General features: G+C 53.5%; 1 protein-coding gene across 1 annotated transcript; it reads right to left on the minus strand.

The window, feature by feature from the left end:
• Positions 1 to 2,652: 2,652 nt before the first annotated feature.
• Positions 2,653 to 19,448, minus strand: KCNK18 (potassium two pore domain channel subfamily K member 18). Its single transcript, XM_004471555.3, has 3 exons — positions 18,037 to 19,448; positions 15,554 to 15,682; positions 2,653 to 7,002 (listed from the first exon to the last, which is right to left on the minus strand). Exons 1-3 carry the CDS (start codon positions 18,422 to 18,424, stop codon positions 6,167 to 6,169), a joined length of 1,353 nt encoding a protein of 450 aa, XP_004471612.3. The 5' UTR covers positions 18,425 to 19,448; the 3' UTR covers positions 2,653 to 6,166.
• Between the last annotated feature and the right edge of the window lie 475 nt (positions 19,449 to 19,923).

A 19,923-nucleotide genomic window follows, 5' to 3' on the forward strand; every position in this document is an offset into this window, starting at 1 on the left:
ATCTGGGCTGAGCCTTGAAAGTAAGTCTTCACCCATCCTGGAAGGAGGAAGAATGGTTTAGTAGTATTTGGGCTTTTCATCTCTGGCCACAAATTGGAATCACCTGGCACATTTTCAAAACCCCAGTGCCCAGACGGTGCCTGTAGGGGTCCAGTGTCCCCAGCCTTGGCTAAGGGAACCTCAGCCTGCAGCCGCCTGCATACCCCAGGACACAAGTTAAGATGTAACAAACCTCCTCACAGGAGAACAATGTGCAGATGGTATCGTAGACTATAATGTTCTCCAGGCTGTACAATTCCTTCTTACGGTAACATCATCAGACCCCATTTATGTAACTTTGTTATGAAATGTCTTTGTTCTGAGACCCTACATATTGCCCCCCATTTCCCACCTGTTTGCCGAGAGCTATCTTCATTCTCTGGATCGCTGCCTCAACTCTCCTGTCCATCAGTCCCAATAAATAAAGCTTATGTCTAATACTGTACCAGGTGAATTCCTTGGTCTTGCCACCACCCCACCTGTGCCCTTCAGGAGCTGGGATGGAATTGGTGAGCTGCCAGCCAGGCAGTGGCAGGCATGAGCTCAGGGTAAGGAGAATCCAGGGGGGAAATCCCAGGTTGGCCTGTAACATCCATGTGGGGAGGGGTGGCTGTCCTCCAGGATGAGTGGGGACTGCCGAGAAGGGCTAGGGATGCCCCAAAACTCCGGCAGGTATACTGGCAGTGCTATAGCAGGTAGCAGAGCAGCTGCATTGAAGTGAGAAAAAGGGAGACTGCCAGATAGCAGCAGCTGCAGCATGGCCCCTGTTAGGAGCCTTGTAGGTGGTTACTGAGGCAGAACAAGTGACAAAGGCCTCTGTGTGCCACTTAGAAGAAAAGTTAAAGCTAAGAAGGAACAGGTACCTGGCACAGGCAAAGAAGAAAGATCCTTTAACAGATTGCCTGTGCCAAGTTAATGATCAGTTAGAAACCCTGGCTTGTAGATATGCTTGGGCTAGGGGCTGTAGACTGCCTTGAGCCCATGTCCGGAGGATGTTAACCACCTCTGGGTGGGACACTAAGGCATGGGATCCTATAGACTCCTCTTCAGATAAGGAAAAAGAGGAAGCATGGGAAAAGGGCTAGATGTAACAAAATAGGGAAAGGTAGGCTGGGGAATTCAAACTTATAGTTTCTCTTGTAGTTCTCCTGATTTAAACCTTTTAACTGTCTTAAGATGAGGATAATTAATCCAATTACCAAATTTCAGTAAGTAAAGAAAAAGTTCTCAAAAGCTATGGAGAAATCTTATCTAAATTTATGATTAAAACAAATTAAACAATATAATATATTCCAGAACCTAGCAGTCAGTGTGTTTTTAAAGATATTCATAATTTTTAAATTTTATTTAGGAAAAAAAAAAGGTTTTAGCCTCCTATAGAGAAAAAAAAGAATGTTTCTTGTCAATTTTATTTGGCTTGGGTGTAATCTCTCTAGGTTTATATAATACTAAAACAATAAAAAGCATTATATGTATTAAATCTTGAATATAATGAAAATTATAGATTCATGTTTAATGAATTATATATGTGTCCTAAAGTGAAATGACTAGTTTTCACAGGAAAGAATGAGGAATGTAAGACAAGACTTAAATGGATAAAAGTAAATTTCAGTAGTTGCTAATTGTAATTTACCAAGATTATTTAAAGGTAAAAGTAACTTATAGTTGTAGGAATTTTGCAAAAATATTTTTCTAAACTGAAATAGTTAAATGGCTAATTCCTGAAAGCCAATATGAATTAGAAGCCTAAATTGATATTGATAACAAAAAGTAACTTCATAATAGGAAATCCTGTCAGAGGCCACCTCAATCTGCATATTAAATGCTAGTGGGGGAAAAATAATCCTGCTTCTCTTGGGAATCTTAGGTTTTCATAAAATAATAAAGTAGTTTTTCCTAAAATGAAATATATTAACTAACATAATCATGGTAAAGGTATAAAAGTAAAAAGTAAAGTACTAAAAATAGTTAAGTTCATTTAATATGCTATAAACTGCACTGGAAGTATTTTTAAAGTATATAAAAATTAAAAGAGATAAACTTCAGTATTGTTAAACTTTCTTGTGCATTCACCCTAGAACCCCAGTACCCTGCATGCTGCCTCCCCATTTGAGTTACTGGCCAGGTTGGTCACTATGACCCTGAAAATAATAAAAGGATCTACCACATCTCTGGACATGCTCCTGAAGTGGATGGAAAGTATATTGTTTTTCAGACTCGTGTGGCAGCCAATTATAGCTCCATTTGTCCACATTCACAGTGGACATTTCCTCCAGACTGGCTCTGTTCCATCGTGTCAAAGGCCACGGTGCACCAAGCAGGTGGAACCCTGGAGCTCCCCAAGGACCAACACTGCTGCAGCACGCTGGCTAAATACCCAGTAGAGCAATAATTACCAGAGTAATGTGAATAAAACTTAAACAAACACATTGTGACATTATGGCCTGCTCCCATGGAGAGACAGTATATATGGTATTGCAAACCTGTAGCTTAGATCTGTTAACTGCAGCTCAAAGAGGAACTTGTGTGTTCATTAGTATTAAATGCTGTATGAATATAATATCTCTTCTATTTTAGGTCATGTGCAGAAGAATATTGAACACATTAAAAGTCTTTTTAAACTTAACTCATTTTCTAAGTTTATTTCTTCCAGAATCAGTGCCTTCCAGAACAAGATATTAGTCATGCATGGATTTCATCCAGTTCCAACCACAGTGCCACACCCACCTTCCCTCACCCTCGATAAAATAGCAAGAAGTTTCACACCCCATCAAGCCCCCTAACCAGCAGGAAGCAGATACAGAAGAATGACCGTTGCCCTTCAGCTGCCCCTAAAGAATAAGGGTGTAAACTCTGCAAGGGGAAAGTTAGTGTAGGATAGGATAGGAAACAGGTTAGTATAGGAAACAGGGAGTCACTGGTCAAAATAAAGCCTGCCAACAACCCTGGACACAGGGTCCAGTTTTAAAATCCTGGGCTCGAGAGAAGTCCTGAATAACTCCAAACAGAAAGGCCTCCCCATTGGTTCCCTAAAAGCTGACAGGTGAAGGCAGAAAGTCAGCCAATCAGGAGAGCAAATACCTGAGTTCCTATGTGTGTCTTTGTGGAGTCTTATCATACCTAAACTAGTTTTTGATGTCACCATAGAAAACTCAGAGACTTTAGAAGGGGAAAATATATGGTATTTGAAGCCTCCTCATAGGACCCCCCTACCTAGTACTTTATTATCTACTAATAAAAGTGTTGCTTGTATTCTGCTATACCAGCACAATCTGCCTTGGACTGTAACGCCTGCATATTGGACAGCGTGGGACACTTTGCTGGCACGGCAGAGTACAACCCATCGACAAGTTTGGAACAAGACCTTCTCATTAAATAATGTTCAATGTTGTGTATTTATTCTTCATCATTCTCATAATGTCTCACAAGTTTTAAATCATATGCAAGAGCACATAAGTCATATGATAAATTAGCTATTAATCCCCTGCCTAACTGGTTTAACTCCCTCTCTTGGCCTTGGCAACATGTCTTTACAGGTTTTCTAGCTTTGGGTGGAGAACTCTTGGTATTCTGTTGTGTGCCGTACTGTTGTGGAATGTAGACGCAGTGTGTGTCCTATGGGCAATGCAAGCTGCTGCATGCGGGTGGATTGTGGGGGTCCACTGGGTCCCCAGCCCTGGCTCCCCCTCCCTAATGGCCTGCGGTACACAGCCACCTGCACGCCCCAGGACACAAGTTAAAATTTAACAGCCCTCCCCACAGGAGAACAATGTACAGATGGTATCATAGACTGTAATGTTCTCTAGGCTGTGCACTTCCTTCCTGTAGTAACATCACCAGACCTCATTTATGTAACTCTGTTGCAAAATGTCTTTGTTCTGAGACCCTTATGTATTGCCCCTCATTTTCCCACCTCCTTGTGGAACGCTATCTTCTTTCTCTGACCACCACCAGAGAGACTCTCCTGTCCGTGATTCCCAATAAATAAAGCTTGTGTCCAATACAGTGCCAGGTGCGTTCTTTGGTCTTGCCGCTGGGGTATGGAGTGATGGAGTATGGAGTGATGGACACACAAAGCTGCCCAGGGAGGAGGAAGTAAAGCCGGGAGGTGGCTGGGGTGGGCTGCCTGAGGCACAGGAGCAAGCAAGGTGGCTCGAGGGCCTGCTGGGCCATTTCCTCAGAACGGTGGAAGGGAGAAAAACACTAGCAAATGAAATAAGCAAATGATCATGACCTTTGGTTTGCAAACTCACATTTGCGTTTGAACAGGACCTGCTACTCAAGGAGGCAGCAGCTGTGACGGTCAAGCCCACCTGTAATGCTGTCACCTCCACCTTTCTGAAGATGGCATCCAAATTATTTGGACATCCTGCATCTAGCACAGAGCCAGGTAAACAGCAAGCACTCAATTAATGTTCATTGAACCGGGCTTGGAACTGGCCTTTGAGCCAAGCCCCTGCTCTCACTTGAGTCGAGTTCCCTCGGGGTCAAGGGGATTTGCTGGACCTAGGCTGGGCTACTGTGGCCTCAGAGGTGGTGAGAAACTCCACAGAATCCCTGGTCGCGGCGGCTGGTGCTTCCTGTCTTTAATCTCAGCCTTTACTGTCAAAAGGCTCACACCTTGCCGATCAATTCCAGTTCCTGAGGTAGGTGTGGAGGATTTGAGGAGCAGAAAGCGCAATGGTTGTGGGCAAGAGATGGGGAGGATACGGAAAGGGAAGTCTGAGCATCCTCTGAGAGCAGCCCTTGGCCCTTGTCAGACCTGACAGGAAAGAGACACCACAAAGAGGCACTTTTCTTTTCCAACTGAAACCACCCCAATTTTTCATTGATTTTGCACAGTTTTTGTGCTGCGCCTTGGAGCGCAGTTCACCATTTACCCGGGAACTGACTACTTTTGCTCACCACAGGACACAGGATGACTTTTACAAGATAATCTCAAAGAGTCAAGAGCTGGTCAACCACATCTTCATAAGACGTTTCTACATAACCAGCAAGGGAGCTAGTAAAAGGCTCTCGCGCTAACCCATGCACGTGCCAACCTGTTCATATGCAAGGTTTTTCCGTCTTCTCCCAGCCTGGAAACCAGGCGTGACTGTGGGATAGGCATTTGAACGCAGGTGGGCTATGCCGGGCTATGTGGGGGGGTGTCTCGGGAAGCCCCAGTGGAGGAGTGGGGAGGGTGAGACGGGAAGATGAAGGAAGCGGGAAGAGGTGGTGCAGCAAGCGCCCGCGGCTCATCCCACGGGGAGCTCTGGGACACGGTGTGAGTACGCCCCAGAGTTATCCCACGGGAGGGGCAAGGAAGGCAGGGCAAATATCCACCAGCTCCCTTCGGACCTCGGTGGGAGGCTGCTCGCCCCGTGGCGCGTCTGCCTGCCCACGCGTCAGCAGCCAGAGAAGGTCTTCAGGCAAAGGTGCCAGGGGCATCTGCTGCTCATCGAGCCCACTCGCACGCCCACTCCTGCAGGAGCAGCTAGGAGTGTATCCCTCCAAGGAATGCCGGCCTTTTTGTGCACCAGCCCATTCATCTAGCACCAACACCTTCACATCCAACTTCTTCAGGAGTGCCGCACCCGTGCCAACCAGTGAGAAAAGCAGTCCACACACACAGGACCTGGCCGTCAGGAAATACCCCAGGCCCCTGTGACCCAGGTGGCCATTCCACTCGGTGGCACCAGCATATCGTACGGGGGCGGGGACTGGGCTGAGCTCGCGCGCGTTCATGCAGGTCATTCAAGAAAAGAGCTCGATCCAACTAGCTCTACCTCATCCAGGGTCAAGGGGGAAGGTTTTAGTGTAGCTGCAAGTACAAATTCCAGGAACATATGTAATCGTTTCTGGGGTCACAAGAAAACCGCTAGCATCCTTCACCTGGATAAGGTGGTGTTTTTAAAAAATGAAAATGGAGAGATGAATTGGAGGGTGGTGGTAGTTTTTGGTTTTGGTCTTTTCCCCTTAAGCTTTCTGAAGTCCCGATAGGAAGGGCATTGGCCGGATTTCCACGGGCCCTCAAGACTGAAATAAGCCCCTCTGCAGGATTTGCCAGCAAGCCCCAAGGTCTGAGATGACCCCGCGGTCCCCGGCTCTCCCCACGCCGCCCCCAAGAGACAAGGCAGGAACGAGCTCAGCCACCGTGCGCATCTGAGAGACAGCGGAGTCCTCGCTTTTTAACGGGGTGGTAAAACTTCCCTTTTGCGAAGAAGAGCATCAGGTTTTTGTAGGTGTGAATCAACCTGTTCTGCACCAACTTGAACGCAATAAACACGATCTCCATCCCCACGATGATATAAATGGAGAAGAACATGAAGAAGTTAGGGTGTTCCAAAATGGTATCCCCAAACCCGATGGTGGTCAGCGTGACAAAGCAGAAATAAAAGGCGTTCTCGAAGTCCAGGTGTTTTTCCCAGCAGGGAAGCACGGCAGCTGCGCAAGATATGTAGGCAAAAACGATAAGGACAATGATGGGCAGGGGGACGTCCAATGTCTCCACCCCGCGGCCGACCTCGTCCAGGTTGCTGATGATGGAGTAGGAGAGTTGCCCCCTCACCAGCTGGGGACACGAGCTGCTCCTCTCCAGGCCTGGCCCGGGCGGCTTCAGCGTGTTCTGCCTGTCTTGCGCCAGGAGCCGCTCAAACAGTTCCTCGTTGCGGCTCTGGGCTGCAGGACATCTGCCAGGCTTGGGGCTCGGGGGCTCTTCGGCATCGATGGTGATCCTCGGGACGGCTTCATCCACAGGCTTGACGTCCGGTGTTCTCTTGCGAGGCAGACGGGGGCACCACGTGGAGAGGCGAGGGCTGAGGGAGAGGAGTTTTCGGAACCTCCTGTACGACTTGGATAGGACGGTGGCTAGGAGGTCGCCAGTGTCCGTGAGAACCAGGAACATCAGGGGGATGCCAAAGAGAGCATAGAGCATGCACAGGTACTTGCCTAGCCTGGTGACTGGGTAGATGTGGCCGTAACCTGCAAAAGAAGACAGCTGGGGTTATCTCCCTGCCTTCTGCCACTGCCCCTCCTTGGCATGACATCTGACACAATTTGTTTGAAACTATACCTCTTAAAGCTTTCACCCACTTGCCTGACGTTCAGGCTGCTTTGGGGATGGGAGTGGGAAATGCTGCTTCTCTTTAGGATAAGGAGCAACCTATTTCCAGATCCTTGACCTGAACTGTCATTGGCAGGGGACAAGCACGCATTTGGGAATGAGCTGAAGCACGTGTTTGGGAATGAGCTGATTGCTTTCAATTCTGCCATGGCCATTTCTGAGCATTTGTGTGAGGATGGGCTCGGCTCACCTGGGAGGACAGGCTGAGCACAGGTGAGAGGGTGCGGGGGCTTTCCCGTCACACCACCACCTCCTTCGTCTTCCTTAGAAGGCACTGGTGTTTAAAGGAGCCACACTTGTCCCCTCTGGACCCTCTTCCACCATTCTCTTGTCCCTGCCATTTACTAGAGAGTTACTTGACTGCTCACACTTTCACGTTTCTTATCTGTAAAATAGGGATGGCAATCCTTTCTTGACATCTTGACTAGTTGGAGGATGGCATGAGACCAGGGTTGACACACGTGGGAGGCTGATAAATGCCGGTGTCCTCTCCCTTGAGATCTGCGGATAGCTCGCGAAGGGGTGCTTCCCGTGGGTGCACGTCAGCCAGCCTTCTTGGGGAAGTACTGTTAACACCGCTCACAGATGGAGACCGAGGCTCAGAGGAGGAAGGGACTTGGCCGAGAGGATACAGCTGATACATAGCAGAGCTGGGATTCAACCCCGCAGGGCTTCTCGCTGCCTCACCAGCACCCTCAACCTCCACTCAGCCAGAATCATTCCGCGGGCAGAACCTTCCACAAGCGAGACCCAGTTAAACGAAAGAGGGGTGGACTGAGGTGTCGCCATCGTCTCCAGGAGCCCCCTCCTACCACCAGCCCCCCACCTTTGTGCCTGCAGATGGGCAGGAGCAGGGAGAAGCCAGACCCCACAGCACCAGTGGCTGGCTCTTCTGGAAGGAGCAAGCTTCAGTGACGTCCACAAGCAGAAGAGCTTAGGCACCTAATGCCTGTGTTTCATTTTGATGTCATAAGGGATGATTAGTTCCGAAAAACCCAGCCCTGTTATGTAAATTAATTTGAAGGTGAGTCTCGGGCTGGCTAAGCCCCAACCTACTCCAAGGCTGGAGCGCCCTGTGGCAAACTCTGGCCTTGAGCTCTCCCCTCCAGGAACGCCAAGGTTGCCCCCTTGTCCTGAAAGCGGAGGAGGGGGCTGGCGCCCTTGTCGAGCTCATCAGCTTGCTTCTATTCCAGAGCATCCACACCACCCAGGCTGGTTCTACAAGGTGCCATGTGAAAGCAGGAGCAGTTAACTCCATCCATGTATTCATTTGCTCATTCAGCAAATATTTATTGAGTGCTTACTGCATGCACTGTGGATGGCACTGATCAAAGTAAATGTGGGATCTGACCTCGCAGAGCTTCTGGCTGAATGGGTGTATTAGTCAGCTAAAGGGGCGCTGATGCAAAGTACCAGAAATCAGTTGGCTTTTATAAAGGGTATTTATTTGGGGTAAAAGCTTACAGTAATAAGGCCCTAAAGAGTCCAACTCAAGGCTGCTTTCTCACCAGAGCCTGCTGCCATGTGTTGAAGCAAGATGGCGGGCAATCTCCTTCCTTCTTCCTCTTAAGGCTCTGTGGGCCCAGCCTCTTCCGATCTCAGCTCTAGGCTGGCACAGGGCTGGCCTCTCAGGCTTCCTGTATCAGTGGAGCATAGGGCTCGTTTCTTTCCAGGCCTTAGCACAGCTGCTGTGTTCTCTTCAGCTGCAAACTATCAGGCAAATGGCTCATCTCTCCCTGGGGCCCCAGGATCAAACCACAGAGCTCTCTCCTCTTCCGTGTCTCTGGAGCTACCTCGCTTCCCGTGTGTCTTGAGTTAGTGTCGATCTGTATCAGCCCACTAAGGGGGCAGGGGGTCAACCCTGAGTCATGCCCTACTGATGTGGTCTAATCAAAGCCTTAATCTTAACAGGTAATTTAATTAAGGTTAATTAAGAATCTCATGCATTCAAAGGGTAGCACACCTAGAGGAACAGACCAGTTAACAAACATAATCTTTCTCATTTTGGGGGATTCATAAATAATATCAAACTGTGGGGGAAGCAGATTTAATCAAATAATTATAAATAGATACCAATACCAGGCAGTTAAAGAGCAGACGGTTCTATGGGCAATTAGAACAAAGGCCTGCCTCCTGGATTTAGGCTCCTGGATTTAGGCAGATAAGGTTTCCTGGGAGGAGGACCAAGAATTAACCAAGGGATGAGAGCAGGAGCAGCATGTGCAAAGGCCCTGTGGCAGGAGGCCATGTACAGGTTCAAGAAAGGACCACTCCCATGGTGCGGCAACTTGTGTACCACACGTATACCAAAGGGGTACGCACGTGCATAGGGGCTGAAATCCAGCCTGGGGTGCACTCTCCAAGCGTAAGCTCTGGGCTGGGGACACAGGGCTTGTCTGCCTAAAGGGAACGTGGTTTCCTGATTTTCTCCAAGGTGTTGTGTATCTGCCACCCCAGTGGGAGGCACTGAGAGAAGGGCAGTGTCGCCAGCACACAGGGAGGAAGCGGGGAGGTGGGCAAGGTGTACGGGCTCACCTGATGGACCTGGGAGGGGGTGAGCTGATCAGTGTGGCAGGCTCACGAACTGCCCCCCACCCCCGGAAGATATCCAAGTCCCAATGCCTGAAACCTGTAGACGTTTGGAGAAAAGGTCTTTGCAGGTGTGATTAAGTAACGGCTTTTGAGATGAGGAGATTAGTCTGGATTACCAGGGTGGCCGCCAAATGCCGTCACAGTGTCCTCACGGGGCAGGGGCAGAGGGAAATGCAACCAAGGGGAGAGACTGGGGTGACGCCACCACAAGCAGAGGAAGGCTGCAGCCGCCAGAAGCTGAGGCCGCCAGGTCCGGGTGTCCCTGAGGCCTCCGGGGGGCCTCAGCCCTGCCCACACCCCGCTCCCACCCGCGAGACTGCCTTGGGACTTCTGGCCTCCAGAACCGTGAGGGACTAAATTTCTGTGGTTTGAAGCCACCCAGTTTGGGGTAGTTTGTTACAGACTACCAGGAACTAATCCAATCATGTCTGCATTTTGCGCAGACCCCCTGTCTGTGGCGGGGAGTGTGAATTGAAGGGTTCAGAGAGACCCGTGAGGTGACCGGGGGAGAGATGCTGGGGCCCTCAGCCCGGGTGGGGACTGGCAGAAGGAGAGAAGCGAAGAGAATGCGCAGCCATCGGCGCTGGTGGAAACGCCAGCAGGAGGGGCGGATGGGCTGGACTTGGGGTGCCAGAGAGGAGTTGGGGGCTCTGGCAAAGAGCAGGCTGCCCTGAATTCTTCTGGGTTAATGCATCAGCTCACTGATTAGTCTCCAGTCTGGGGAAGGTTTGCACAAAGAATCCAGAAACGCAGAGAGAGAATGTGGCATGTGCATAGGAGTGGGCCCCCTGGAACCAGACGGAAGCGAGTTCAGGGCCCTGCTCTGGGGCTGCCAGGCTGTGTGGCCTGAAGCCAGGGCCTCTCAGTTTGCACCTCCATTTCCTCGGCTGTGAAAGGGAAACGGTGACACCGGTTCCCAAGGCACAGGCCAGCTGGGGGATGCGAGTGCTTTCCCCACCCCTGGCACTCAGCAGGCCCTCTGGCTGCCCTTGGTTTTCAAGGCCCTATTTTCTTGAAACGTGGTCAGACAAAGCATTGCTGTCCCCTTCCTGGGAGCAAGAGGCAGTTTTGCAACATCTCTTTCATTGGGACAGACTCTCTGACCTCAGGACCATTCTAGAACTGCTGGGATAGACGGCGGCCCCGCTGGGGAGATGCTGGATACGTCATGGCTCTGCCAACCCCAAAGGGGCTCCCGTCCCCTGGGGAGGAAGCAACGCTAGACCCCTTGTGTGTGTTTGATGCCCACACCAGTTGTGACCACTGTGGAGTGGGGCTTTGATCATTCTTTTCAAACAGAATCTTTTTAAAATGTAAACTAGATGAGAAGTGGCTGTGGCTCAGGAGGTTGAGTGCCTGCTTCCCATGTACAAAGTCCTAGGTTTGATCATCCCTACCTCCTAAAAACAAACAACTCCCATTGGGGAGTGGATACAGCCCAGTGGTTGAGTGCCTGCTTCCATTGTACGAGGTCCTGGGTTCAATTCCTGGTACCCCTTTAAAAAAAAGGAAGCTAGATCTTTTTCCTCCTCTGCTTACAGTCCTCCACAGCCTCCTTTATCACTCAGGGTAAAAACCAGTCTTTACAATGCTTCTGAGGCCCTGAAACCCCCCACCTCACCTCCTCCAGCTCGTGCTTGCTTGCCCTGCTCCCAGCCATCCTGACCTACTTGCTGCTCATCAAACAATCCAGACGAGCTCCTACCTCAGGGCCTTTGCACTGACTGTTCACTTCTCCTAGAACCTCTGTCCACATGGCCTGTTCCCTCACCCCCTTCAGGTCTTTGTACAAATGTGGCCTCCTTAGGGGGCAGTCTTCCCTGAGCACCCCGTTTAAAATTGCAACCTCTGTCCCTTCTTTATTGTTCTCCATAAAATTTGTAACCATCTGACCTACTCTATGTACTTGTTTACTACCAGTCTCTTCTACTATAAGCTCCACGGAGCAGCAATTTAATCTATTTCCTTCATCCCTGGACCCCCCATGCCTGGTATACCAATAAATATTTGTTGAATGAGTGAATGCATTCATTTCACATTTATTGAGCACCTACTTGATGCCAAGCACACATGTGGGTTTTGTTGGGGAGGTCAAGGAGGAACTGGCCATGGTCTCACCTTCTGGGATCTCCCAGTCTAGAGGGGAGCAAAACCGCAAGCTTGGCTCTCCACCGTTCCCAGGCGGCACAGCCCCAGGGTTAGCGGAGGTGACCTGCGTGGGTGAAATCTGCCATCTGAAACCCAGGCTTGTTTTGTGGTGGGCAGGACAGTTTGCTGAGGGTGGGATGGGGGTTTCGAGTGCCTGGGTGTCCCCTTCCCTAACTCCTGAAGGTGTCCAGCTGCTCTGCGGCCTCGCCTCAGATGTGCCTCAGGACAGCCCAGGACCCCCGAGGAGATCCTGGGGACCAGCAAAGGGAGAGGCCAGAGGTGGGCCATGAACGGAACCACCGACCTTCCCAGTTTGCCGGAGACTGGAGTTTCCCAGGACATGGGACTGTCACTGGGGTGAACTGAGACAATGGGACCCCGGCCATGGAAGAGGGAGAGCTGGGAAGAGGTGGAGGGGGCGCACGGAGCCCCTCCTGGGGACAGGACCTTGCCAGGACCCAGCAGTGGAGTCTGAGAGCACAGATGCCCTCTCCAAGCTTGGCATGGGTCCCGCAGAGCCACCGACCCCTAGGGATGTCCGCAGCAGCCACGAGGGCTCATCGACAGGGGGCACCCCATTTTGCAGACAGGGCACAAGCTCCCCCACACCCAGTTCTCACATACCCACGGGGAAGTCAGGAGAGGCTCCCCAGTGAGGCCACCCCCCACCTAGTACCATTTCTTACAGATTCCTGCCCGCTACGTTGGCCTTGCCGAGTCAGACTCCCCTGCACAGCAGCACCCTAACACTGGCCATCAAAGTTCTGACCAGCAGTTCCTGGACAAGGAATGGAGGCGCGGGGGGGTCGAGTGAATCCCTCAGGGTCCCATGGTCCACAGCGGACAAGGCTCCGCGCCCCTCACCCGGAGGCCTGTCCCCGAAGCACGAGCCCGCCCGGTGCTCTCTGGGCAAGGGTGGGCTTCGCGGGATATAAGCAGAGAGTCGTCGTGGCTGCCTCAGGGGGGGATATGCTTACAACCCAGCAATCCAGAAGACGTAGCCACATTCCAGAAAATGAATCAAGGGAGGAAGCAAGGCTCAGAGAGGGCACAGCCCCCTACGAAGGCAATGTATTGACTCTCCCAATTACGGAATGCTGAAATGCATAATGGAAGGCGTAGCGTTTCTTGTAATGGATTCCTCCATCCCCTTACCATCAGTCCATTCCACTTAGCCCGCGAGGGTTTAATAGCCCGTGCACTTTGCTTTCTCGTCCAAGGGGGCTGGCCCAACTGGGAATAACTGGCGGTTGATCAGCCTCACACCTATCAGCTATGTCTTTCTCAGCATCAAGGCCAAGTGCATTTCAAGTGACCCAGAGGTGCCAGCCAAAAAGCAGTGTTACCAGAGGGACCTACACCTGCTGTTTTATTGATTGCGGGCAGTGCAGAACATTCAACATCCTCTTCCGGTTGTAGTTATTGGGCAGCACCACGTCCTAATTGACCATTTGATGGCCCAAAGTGTGGTTTCCTGGGGATTTTAACCAAGCTCCAAGCTAATGCGTTTCCATTAGACCAATGGTTGACAGCCTGGACTCCCACTAGAATCACCTGGAGGTCTCCTAGAGACTCCATGTTGACTGGTCTGGGGTCTGCCCAGGCATTAGATCAGGGCTTCTCAAAATTCGGCGCACATTGTATGCCCTTGGTGGGCTGTGGACTGGCAGGGCCCTCTGGGGGCCAGAAGTGTGGAGAAGGTGAACCCCAGGCCAGCAGCCCTGGAGCCGCCCTCCCGCTGGGCTCCTCATCTGGGGGTGACACGTTTTCCTGGCAGTTGGAGTTGGTTGGGTTGGGTTTTCCATTCCTTGCAGCTGATGGTCATGCCGACCCTGAGAGGCAGGCCCGGAAGGATGGGGAGCAGGGGTGGAGGCTCAGAGGGCCAAACGGCTCTGGAGGACCCATGGCTCTGACCCCGGGGTGGCCGGCCTCCCGAGTCCATACCACCTGCAGTGCTTCTCCCCTGCTCCAGTGTGGGGGCTCTGCGGGGTGAGTGCCCGGTCTGGGGCCCCAACCCTCCTGGGGTCGGTACCTCCTCTCTTAAATGAAGAGGGGGACCCTGCTCCTTTAAACTGTGGCCAAGTGTGGCAGGCACCAAGTGATGGGCCACAGTCCCAACGTGGCGCTGACCCAAGAGCTCCCACGCTGTGCCCGACCCTGCCATCTGTGACCCCTGCCCACGACTGGGGAGGCCCCTGCCCTGCCTGAAGCTTAGCCCCTCTGACCTGGGCCACCCCACTGCCACCAGAGGGGGAAGCTGGGGCAGGCAGGGCTTGGAGCAGGGCGACCCTTAGTGACTAGAGGGTTCTCCGGTGCCCCCCGCCCTCAGCCCAAGAGGCCTGACAGGCTGCAATCTCCTGCCACCTCCCTTCCTGTCCTCCAGCTGCCACGGCCATCCTCTTCCCCTCCAAGCGGCCACACTCCTTCCAAACCCAGAGGTTTTGCCTGCGTGGTTCCTCCACCTGGAAAGTTCTCTTCCTCTTCTTTGCCTGCTCATCTCTACTGAGCCTTCAGACTCCAGGTCAAACTCGCTCCCACAGGAAAGCCCCTGGCCCTCCTCCCTGTGACCCCGTGAGCCCTCCCCCGGTGGGCCGCTGCCCGCCAGTGGGTTTATCTGCTCACTGCCCCCCTCCACCGCTGGAGTCCCAATGCGGGTAGAGCCACACTCCAGAGCATGGCCCGGCCCCTACCTCTGTCTCCCTCACCTTTCTCCACCCCTCACGCCACCTGCTCGCAGTGCCTGGCATCCACCCCTCTCGCCACCTGCTCGCAGTGCCTGACATTCACCCCTCTCGCCACCTGCTCGCAGTGCCTGGCATCCACCCCCCACGCCACCTGCTCGCAGTGCCTGACATTCACCCCTCACGCCACCTGCTCGCAGTGCCTGACATCCACCCCTCACGCCACCTGCTCGCAGTGCCTGACATCCACCCCTCACGCCACCTGCTCGTAGTGCCTGGCATTCCCTTTGCTCCGTGGCCCTAGCTCACACCGCTTCCTGCCCCAGGCCCCTCGCCCTCACCCTGTCCCTCCTGCTCACCCTGTCTGACGCAGCATGGAAGCCATCTCCTCCAGAGGGCCTTTGAAATGTTCTCCCACTGAAGTCCTGCCTCTTAGATCCCCCCCAGACCCCGAGCTGCCATCATTCTATGCTCCCCCAAAACCCCGCGCACATCACTGGGGAGAAATGCCCCGGCCACGCTGTGGTTGTCCCTGAGCACGCTGGTGCCACCCGCTCAGGGGTCCATGAGTGCCACAAGGGCAGGGGCCGGGTCTGCCCCGGGTCACGTCAGGGGTTCCAGAGGCAGGACGTGCTTGGCAGGAGCATCCACGGAGGGGAAGAAGGGGTTGAGCCAGGCCCACGCCTGGCTCCCTGGGACCCACACCCAGGCTGGGGCTGCCTTTATCTAATTTGTACAAAGGTGGCCTGGGGGCTGCTGTACCCCTGCACCAGGAACCACGCCCACCTGCACACAGTAGGCCTGGCACAGAGTGGGCACCTCTGAATCTTCCTTGCACTAAATGAATTGAACGTTCCACCTCCCCACCGAGGGGTCCCCAGCCTCCTTCTCACCCGTACCCCCTGCCCAGGTCTCTCTCTGGGCACCGGCTGTGGTTTGCGGGGGGAGGAGGCCACGGACTCTGCCCCCGCCCCCGCCCCACACTTACCCACAGTGGTGAACACTGTGCAGCAGAAGAAGAGCGAGCTCAGGAAGGACCAGTCCGTGGGCCTGTTCAGCCAGTGGGCCTTCACCTTCTTCAGCTGCTCCCGGACACTCTGTTTCTCGACATCCTCAACTCAAGAAAGACACCCCGAGTGAGGGACAGGGCTCCGCCCTTCCAGACAGGTCCCACCCAGGCGAGGGGCCCAGTAGCACCCAGCCCTGGGACCCCACGGGCTCCACGGCTTGGCTCTCAGCTCTCGGAGCCCGCCTGGAAGATGTTTTTGCTGTTTAGTCTGTCCCCGGGGCCCATAAGCACCCAACTAGAGGCCCATGGGGTGAGAGCCCAGCTGGAGAGAGGCCCATGGGGTGAGCGCCTAGCTGGGGAGAGGCCCACAGAGTGAGCATCCAGCTGGGGAGAGGCCCACGGAGTGAGCACCCATCTAGAGAGAGGCTCATGGGGTGAGCACCTAGCTGGGGAGAGGCCCATGTAGTAAGCACCCAGCTGGGGAGAGGCCCACGGGGTGAGCACCCACCTGGAGAGAAGCCAATGGGGTGAGCACCCAGGTGGAGGCTCATGGAATGAGTGCCCACCTAGAAAGAGGCCCATGGGGTAAGCGCCCAAATGGAGAGAGGCCCATGGGATGGGCACCCACATAGAGGCCCATGGGGTGAGCACCCACCTAGAGAGAGGCCCATGGGGTGAGCACCCAGGTGGAGGCTCATGGGATGAGCACCCAGTTGTGGCCCATGGGGTGAGCACCCAGCTCTGGCCCACAGGGTGAGCGTCCAGCTAGAGACCGATGGGGTGAATTCCCAGCTGGAGAGAGGCCCATGGGGTGAGCACCCACCTAGAGAGAGGCCCATGGGGTGAGCACCCAGCTAGAGAGGCTCATGGGGTGAGCACCCAGTTGTGGCCCATGGGGTGAGCACCCAGCTGGAGAGAGGCCCATGGGGTGAGCACCCAGATGGAGGGAGGCCCATGGGGTGAGCACCCAGCTAGAGAGAAGCTCATGGGGTGAGCACCCAGATGGAGAGAGGCCCATGGGTTGAGCACCCGGATGGAGAGAGGCCCATGGGGTGAGTACCCATCTAAGAGAGGCCCATGGGGTGAGCACCCAGATGGAGAAAGGCCCATGGGGTGAGCACCCAGCTGGAGAGAGGCCCATGGGGTGAGCACCCAGATGGAGAGAGGCCCATGGGTGAGCACCCAGCTAGAGAGGCTCATGGGGTGAGCATCCAGTTGTGGCCCATGGGGTGAGCACCCAGCTGGAGAGAGGCCCATGGGGTGAGCACCCAGCTGGAGAGAGGCCCATGGGGTGAGCACCCAGCTGGAGAGAGGCTCATGGGGTGAGCACCCAGCTAGAGAGAGGCCCATGGGGTGAGCACCCATCTAGAGAGAAGCCCATGGGGTGAGCACCCAGCAGGAGAGAGGCCCACGGTCCCTCCTGAGCTCAGCTCTGGAGTTGTCATGCAGCCTCAAGGGCATCTGAACCTGTAGTGCCCCCTCCCCACTCCTGTTCTGCCTCTCTCCTGAGCTCCTGAGAACTGAAGGCAAAAAGGCTTTTTTGTGCGTACCGGATGCTGCTGTATGGATGCAAACCCACCCCACTCCTAGAGGTCCTTAAACCTGATGGAATTTGGGGATCAAGCGGCTCTAGGGGCACCAGCTGCTCTAGGAGGCCTCTTCCAGGGCCCTGCTCTTCCCCTGCCTTAAAGTTTTCCTTTGTCTTTTATTTACTTGCTTTCTGTCCTTTTCTCTTGCTCTGTTAAATACATCTTTGTAAACTTCCTTTGGGGAACATCAGAGAGTAGAAATAAATTACTAAAAACAAAGGAAATGCAGTAAGGACAGATATAAAGTGCTGCTGCTTTCGGAAGAGGCTTCCTGTCCATTGTCTCTGCTGCGTCCCTCAGGGTCCCTGTGATTGGCGGGCTTGAGCCTGAGATCAGAGGGACAAAGCCACTGCTGCAGATCACACAGCAAGCCAGGAGAGCAACCCGGGCTAGAACCAGGCTCCTAAATTCTTCTCCCTTTCCCCTCCTCCTCAGAGCTTGTCAACAGAAAAAAAGCATTTGAAGCAGGAGGTGGAAGAGTAAGGGAGGACGGGGGTCCAGGCTGTCCCTGCACAAGAGCCCCAGAATTGCTCATCTATCCACTCCCACCCCTTCCCTGATCTCTGATCCAGCCCCCAAGCATCACCCTCCTCCGAGCCTGCTGGTCTGGGCAGTGCTGGGAGCTGAGGCAAAGGGAAGGGAGCTGGTCTTTCCAGAGCACCTACTAGGAGCTCAGGGCTTTTCTAACATTCTCTCAATCAATCCTCACAGCAGCCTGGAGCAGCTGTTATTCTCCCCATTTTACAGGGAGAAGACTGAGGCTCAGGGAGGTGAAGTCACTTGCCTAAGGTCTCCCAGGAACAGGGAGAAAACAGGTAGGCGGCACCTGCGCCCACCGAGGAAGTGCCCGCGCTACCCAGGTGAGGCACCTACCTGTTCCGTTGCATTTCAAGATGCTGCAGAGATTCGCCAAGAACTCCTCAAACTCCTGCTGCTCGGCCCTAAGGTCCTGGCCGCCCTCGATGGCGGAGAAGAGGGCAGCGCCCGCCAGCGCGTAGGTCACCAGGGAGGAGAGGAAGCAGAGGTGGGGCAACAGCTTCCCCAGGGCCTCCAGGCAGCGCCAACCGGCCTGGGGTGGCCCCGCAGGCTCCATCCTCCCCAGAGCGCCCGGCACAGGACAGGAGGAGGGGGTGGCGGAGCCAGGAGCATCCAGGAGGAGAAGGAGGGCTGTGCCCGGAGAACGGCCGGGCTCCAGTGCTAAGTGGATGGTGCGTGCACTTCCCCAAGGACTAGGAAGCAGCCGGCAGCTCGTCACATTCATCCGAGTTCATCAGATGGCACCCTCACCAACGCCCCAAATTGCTATTGATCCACCAGGCCACGGGCACGCTGCCGTCCAGCCAGCCCCGGGGCTCCCCAGCCGGGGCTTTGGGAGCAGGGCGTGGCTGATGCTTTGCTCTTCGTTTGGTCATTCGGATCCCAAAGCTGCAGCTTTTTACCTCCAGGTACTAAGCAAAGTAACTGCAGGCTGCCTTAGCTTTCAGTCCAGTGGCCATCCTTCCTGAGGGTCACCTGTCGTGCCACTTGGCCTAGCAGCATCCCTGGTCTCCTGGACAGGTAAGTAATAATAGTAACTAGCACGGCCAGAGTTCTCCAGTTTATAAAGGGCCTGTCAATCAATAGACTGGGTGGTGGATCTAATATTGGCCCCAGTCCTTCGCCCCCTGGAGTATGCCCCTCCTCGCCATGGCTTTGTGGTAAGCAGAGTTTGCTTCCTTGCCCCTTGACTTTGGGCTAGCCCGTGTGACTTGCTTCAGCCAGTGGGGTCTTAGCAGACATGATGCAAACAGAGGCTTGAAATGTGCTTGTGGACTTGAACTTGCTCCCCTGTGCCCTGTCTGCCATGAGAAAAACCTGCCCCAGAAGGGAGATATGGAGATATGTGCACCGTTGAGCTCCCCTTACAGAAAAGACTTGCGGTGCAGCTTCCAGAAGCTTGGTTCACGGCAGCCGCCAGCTTTAGTTCCTTCCGGGTTTGCCTCCACTTTCCCACCCTCTTCTTGGGGAAGCCCGTGTCCAGGGACTGAGCAAGGTGATGGCACAAAAGCCCAACCCAATGCAGGGCTCCTCTAACCTGCCACCTTTGTTCCGGAATTTGCCATTGGTTTGGCAGAGACTTTGTCATGTCTGCATGTGATCTGAAAGTCCCCCCTGTGTAGCGTAATAAAAACGTGGCTGGTCTTTGTTCCCAGTTCACTGGGAAGCAACCTCTGAATGGCTGGAATTTCCTGTGACAAGAGTGTCTTCTGTTCTCTTGGTGGGCCCAAGAAGTTTCAGGGTGGTGCAAACACACCAGAAAGACCAACCAGGTGATTAGGGAACTGGGACTTTGAACCAGTCCCATCAGCTCACATCACACATCGGCCCACCTCTCAGGTGGCCAGGAGTGGAGGGGGGCTGCAGAGAATTCAGCCATGTGGAGACTGCATCTTTCCATCATGCCTATGTAAGGAAACCCCATATAAACTCCGGTGAGCTTGCAAGATTGATTATATAGACCACTGTTCTGGGAGGTGACCTTGACTCCACGGGGAGGGGACACAAGCTTGTTTTTGTGACCCTTCCAGACCATGCCCTTTGCGTCTCTTCTTTTGGCTGCTTCTTATGTGTATACTTTTACTATAATAAAACTGTAATCATAACTATGATCGATTTCAGTTAGTTCTGTGAATAGTTCTAGTGAATTAGCAAACCCAAGGGTGATGGGAACTGCGAATTTGTAGCCAGTTGGTCAGAATTGCTGGTGGCCCTGGAAACTCT

Source organism: Dasypus novemcinctus, chromosome 6, assembly GCF_030445035.2.
Source record: "Dasypus novemcinctus isolate mDasNov1 chromosome 6, mDasNov1.1.hap2, whole genome shotgun sequence".
NCBI classification, from domain to species: domain Eukaryota; kingdom Metazoa; phylum Chordata; class Mammalia; order Cingulata; family Dasypodidae; genus Dasypus; species Dasypus novemcinctus.

What these genes read in the sequence shown, in the direction of transcription:
- KCNK18 (XM_004471555.3), bottom strand. Translation starts at nt 18,424, where the DNA reads ATGAATGTGACGAGCTGCCGGCTGCTTCCTAGTCCTTGGGGAAGTGCA. An exon ending in CTTGAAATGCAACGGAACAG is followed by an intron (nt 15,683 to 18,036) that starts GTAGGTGCCTCA and finishes GTCTTTCTTGAG; the next exon opens with TTGAGGATGTCGAGAAACAG. An exon ending in CACAGTGTTCACCACTGTGG is followed by an intron (nt 7,003 to 15,553) that starts GTAAGTGTGGGG and finishes CTTCTTTTGCAG; the next exon opens with GTTACGGCCACATCTACCCA.